This window comes from Camellia sinensis, chromosome 5, assembly GCF_055761805.1.
Source record: "Camellia sinensis isolate YWXY chromosome 5, ASM5576180v1, whole genome shotgun sequence".
Classification (NCBI taxonomy): domain Eukaryota; kingdom Viridiplantae; phylum Streptophyta; class Magnoliopsida; order Ericales; family Theaceae; genus Camellia; species Camellia sinensis.
Window position 1 is genome coordinate 136,984,191 of NC_138965.1, and position 5,717 is coordinate 136,989,907.

The 5,717-nt window shown below is 33.7% G+C and overlaps 1 protein-coding gene across 1 annotated transcript; it reads right to left on the reverse strand.

The window, feature by feature from the left end:
* Window positions 1-3,922: 3,922 nt before the first annotated feature.
* On the reverse strand, window positions 3,923-4,897 carry LOC114267110 (protein FAR-RED IMPAIRED RESPONSE 1-like). The gene is made up of 2 exons (XM_082872127.1): window positions 4,719-4,897; window positions 3,923-4,607 (listed from the first exon to the last, which is right to left on the reverse strand). The coding sequence occupies exons 1-2, from the start codon at window positions 4,895-4,897 to the stop codon at window positions 3,923-3,925; spliced, it is 864 nt and encodes a 287-aa protein (XP_082728253.1).
* Window positions 4,898-5,717: the final 820 nt, after the last annotated feature.

Consider the following 5,717-nt stretch of genomic DNA (forward strand, 5'->3'; position numbering starts at 1 on the left):
TGGCACCATTTCAAGGAATGGATTGGTAAAATGAGACATCAACTCCCACATTACCGTCTTTCTATGGCTAAATACAACACTTGCTATAGCAGCTCATTGAATCAAATATGTTATTGTTGCACTACCACTGTTTATTACTACAACAGTTTATTAACCAATGAATAACTTGTAGCAGTTTATTAACTTATTACAATAGTTTATTAACCTTCATAACTTGCTATTTCTCCCTTTTTGCAGATATCAAGTTCAAGTGTCAATGGCAGTAGCTCAGAGCGGTTGACATACATCAACAAAAATTGACGTAGATGTAATAAAAAGGCCACTATTCGAATTTCTAAGACCAATCGAAACAAAAACAAGTTATTCTACTCTTGTAATGATTGTGGTGGTTTTGTTAGATAGTGTTTACCTATGAATTCAGAATATAGAGGTCATTAAATTCCAAGAAAAGAAGTGCCAACTATCGGTGAACAAGTTCAATGTATGACCGAACAACTTTGAGCTATGATTAAACAACAAAGAGAAATGACGGAACAACTTCGAATTCAGAGCGCAAAGATGCAAAAGTTGATATATATATATATATATATTGTCCGTGTTGCTTGTAATTGGTGTCTTAACACTTATGAAGATGTAATAACATATATATACATATATGCAAGTTAGAAGTAGTAGTAGATGTAAATGTACAAGTTCAAGTAGAGTGAATACTTTTGTATGGTACTGTAATGTTTTAGAGAAAGTTATGTTTTATTGTGTATTGAAACCTAATTATTGTACCTCTTTTGTAGTGAGTGGAATGGAAAATGACTTGTTCAAACTTGTACACTTTTTTTCAATACTCATTGAATAGACATTGTTGAATACAGGGTAACTATTGTTGAATACAGGGAAACTATTGAATACCTTTTTGTTGAATATAGGGAAACTGTTGAATACACTTTGTTGAATACAAGGAAACTATTGAATATATATTATTGAATACAGGAAAACTATTGAATATACATTGTTAAATACAGGGAAACTATTGAATACACATGATTGAATACAGGGAAATTGTTCAATAAACATTGTTCAATACAGAGAAACTATTAAATAAATACACTTTGTTCAATATAGTGAATCTGTTACCATACAACATTAGTAAATATTGCAACATCTTCATTACATAACAAATAATAATAATAACATAACTTCATTAATAATTAATACACCACATGTTTTACAAATCCACATGCTGAATCTCAATAACAAAGTTACAACATAAATAGGGGTGAGCAGCGGATATACCGATCCGACAAAACCGAACCGATCCGCCACATTTTGGATGGATGCGTGATGACGAGCGGACGGTTGCGGATTGATTTTCTCCAATCCGCCAATCTGGCGAACGGATGGTGGATTTGAGATTCCTTTGGCCGTAACCGAACCGCCAAACCGTGAACAACCCTAGTAATTTATAAGACTTTGTGTGTTCAGTTTGTTTAAATATTCTGTTTGTGTTTTCAATTAAAAAAGAGTTTAAATATTCTGTTGAAAAAAAGTTTTCAACTTAAATATCTTTTTTGAATTGAAAAAAATAAACGTATTATTTATCTATATTTTTTGGTTTTTAAATCTATCTCTAAAAATAATAAATAAAAAATATGATATATGCTAGTTGGTATTTGTTTTCAAAAACAGATATAGATGTAACAATACAGAGACATACAATGTCTACTACTGCTTTGTTCATGGTTTTGGTGGTTTGAATTCCTTTTATATTTTAAGAACCACAGATTATAATACTTTATGTGGATGAGGTATGCTGTGATTGTAATATGTGGATGAGGCATGCAGTGATTGTGATATTCTAAAGTTTCAAACTTTCTTGCTTTGGATGAGGCATGTAGTGATTGTAATATTTTTTTTAAGTCATTGACTGTAATACTTTCTTCTTCTTTTTTTGAGGAAGTGCACAAGTTGAATTATGTTAAAAATTTATAAAATTTTAAACCGCCAAACCGATTCCCATCCATCCGCCAAACCGCCAATCCGCTCAATCCATATCTGCCAGATTGGCGGACGGATGCGGATTGATTTTCTCCAATCCGCCAATCTGGCGGACGGATGGCGGATTGGAGGTTCTGTAGCCGCAACCGACCCGCGCCCACCCCTAAACATAAGTTACAATCTAAAAAACAAAGTTTCAAACTCATATTAATAGACAACATAAGTTGCAATCTCAAAAACAAAGTTACAAACTCAAATTAATAGACAACATAAGTTGCAATGTCAAAAACAAACTGTTCAACTTCAAGAAACTAGTCAAACATGTTCGTAATATACAAACTTTCCGGTGTGCATGCATTAGAAGCCGATGGGGTTAGAGATACAGAACCATAAATCTAAGTTGGAGCACTCATCAAACTTCCCGGTGTGCCACTTATAAAGTCCGATGGAGTAAGAAACGTGCCTCTAATACCATTGGCCACCTGTGACAATTCAATTAAAAGTACATGTTAGAAAAATAAAATTTGTGAAAACAAGTAATTGGTGTGAAGTCCTTTTTCGAACACGTACCAATACATACATACTATTTTGCGTGCCAACCATATAAGGATAATACAGTGTATATGCAGTAGCTTTAGCTTGAGCTTAAGCTCCAAATCGAAGTAATTTAGCAGCCTATATTTTTTCAAGAATAATTAAAGATTGAAATTTATGAATTGCTTTTACATACTTGAATACAATTTGTAAAAAAAAAAAAAAAGTTGAATACACAATTCACCTTTGCTTTTGCTTGTTTTTTTGTCGTTGCCTTAAACCGATTCACAATTTGATCTACTTTGGCAACCTTTCGTTTGGTAACGGGACGGCCTCTTCGCCGAGCAACCAAAGCACTAATCACGTTCCTACTAGTAGCTCCTTGTGTAGAACCGGTGCGAATTGTACTTTTTCTGGAACATGGTAAATGACTCTCATCATTGGATTCTTCTTTCATGACTCTCTCCTTTATTTCATCCAAACCAAGGTCTATGATTTTAGTTTTGCCTTCAGAGTTACCAGCCAGTTGTACAATGGCAATCAATTTTTTGTTCATCCTCTCATAGCAACTTGCATTAAAATCATTCCCAAAGCCAGTGTATGCGGTTTTGATGTATGCGTACTCTCTATCCAAATCTTTTCTCCAACGCGGCATAATGTATTTACTTAGCACCTCATTTATGCACCTTCTCACAAGCACAGTGAGTGAGTGAGCATACATAATGCCTCTATACTCAAACAACTGACACATGCATTGAACTTCGCATTCAGTTGAATTAAAATAGACAACAAAGTCCACATGCTTCATCTTCTTACAAACTACGATCGCATCTTGGACATTATATGTAGAAATTGATCCCTCATCTTTCAAAAACAACGGCTGACAGTAAACTAATCTCTTCAACTCTCCTTGAATTTTTTTGAATTTTGTATTAGTGTACACTTGCTGAAATTGCTTCTCAAAACCATATATAGTTAGGCAATCAAACAATTTGTGTCAAGACTTGAAGTTTGCTTTCGTCTCTTTCTCTACCTTACTTCTCAAGGCATTATCATATTGTTCAACAAATTGCTTCAATGTAGTCTTTGGGTTTACATATCCATCAAAAAATGCATTCATGCTTTCACTTCATTGTGTAGTTGACATGCCAGCCTAAAAAATGTCTTTAACATAGACAGGTACCCATTGATGCCGCTCATCATATAGTACCCCCAACCACTCATTATCATAAAGTTTGAATGTTGCAAGCATCTCTTCCCATTTACTCTCAAATTCAACTCTTGTCAAACAGTCATAAACTGCATTTTGCATAACCAACTTTATGGCTTCATACTGAGCATATCCTTTCAACTTCTACGGAATTTTCTTCATGATATGCCATAAGCACCATCGATGTCAAGCTTGTAGAAAGATAATTTCTATAGCATTTTGTATAGCTCTGCACTGATCAGTTATGATAGCTTTTGGAGGATGATTTGACATGCAACTTAACCACGACTTGAATAGCCAAACAAATGTGTTATTATCTTCACTAGATAACAATCCACAACCAAGCAAAATAGACTGCCCATGGTGATTAACTCCAACAAATGGAGCAAATGGCATGTCATATTTGTTTGTCAGATAAGTTGTGTCAAATGAAACGACATCTCCAAATGCTTCATAAGTCATCTGACTCCTTGCATTAGCCCAAAACAAGTTTCTAATGTGAAACTCCTCATCAACATCAATCATATAAAAGAATCTCTCACTATGTGCTTTCCTCATAAAATAACTTTGAATTGATTCGGCATCACCTTCCCCAAGCCTCAATCGTCTAGCTCTCTCAATGTAATTCATTGCATCTTGCTCATCAAATGTCAATGACTCGTATCCTCCCGCTTCAACAACCATTGAATGAAAGTTCCTAGACACCCCAATCCCTGCTTGATCATTAATTTCTAATCTTCTCTTCACAGGAGTAAGAATTTTCTTATTTATTGCAAAATGACGTGAGTCGGTGGAAATTAAATCATGATTATACTCAAGGTTAACTGTGGTTAGTTTATATCTCCCATCATTTTGTACACTACCTCGTACCCTTACTTTGCAACCAATTTTTGTGGACAAAGATGGCTTAAGAGGGTTGACTTCTAATTTCTTTTTTCTCTCCCCCGCTCGAGAACATTCAATTGTAAAGTTTTTTAATTACCCATCATCTCCAAAATGTTGTGCTCTATAAGCTATAGAAAATCCAACATGCTTAGAATATTTGGCATAAAATGTGTACACTTCTTCCCTTGAGCTAAAATACATACCCTTCTTCGGTTCTTCAACTTGTTCACCCTTATTTACTGAAGGATTGTCACCAACATTTGAATCAACCTCCATTTTTTCACTTTGCTTAATGAAATAACAATTAAATGATTTCAGAATGATTATATAATACAATGCCCAAAACAAACACAATGAATCAGTTCCCTAACACAATGCCTAAATTGAACCATTGTTGAACAATGGAACTGATTTGAACAAATATTATGGGACTATCCCCAAAGTGTATGAACAAATATTAGGGGATAGTTAATGAAACGGATTTTTTATGTAGTGAAGAAAGTGTATAAACAAATATCAGTGAACAAATATTAGTGTATGAACAAATATCAGGGGATGGTGTATGAACAAAGTTTATGAACTCATTTGTTAATGAAACAAATGTCCAAATTGAGTCACTTGGGGTTGGGGGAACTGATTTTATATGAACTGATTTTTTTTGTTTAACTATTATTACTAATTTATTATATGGACTGATTTTTTTTGTTTAATGAAACAAGTGTAAGAACTGATTTTATATGGAACCGATTTTTTTATATAGAACTAATTTCTTATATGAACTGATTTTTTTTTGTTTAATGAAATAAGTGTATGAACTGATTTTATATGGAACTGATTTTTTTTGTTTAACTATTATTACTAATTTCTTACTTTGAGAGCTGGGGGAAAAAGTTTACCTCATAAACTACCGATCTAGAGTACGTGTGAGACAGAGACAGAGACAGAGAGCGAGACACAGACATGCAACCAAAGATTGAGGACAGTGACAGACAGAGATTGTGACACCCTGAACGTTTAATTAAATACCACATAAATATTTATAGTTATATAATTATGGGTGCATGTGATATATATTATAAAATAATTAATAATAAAT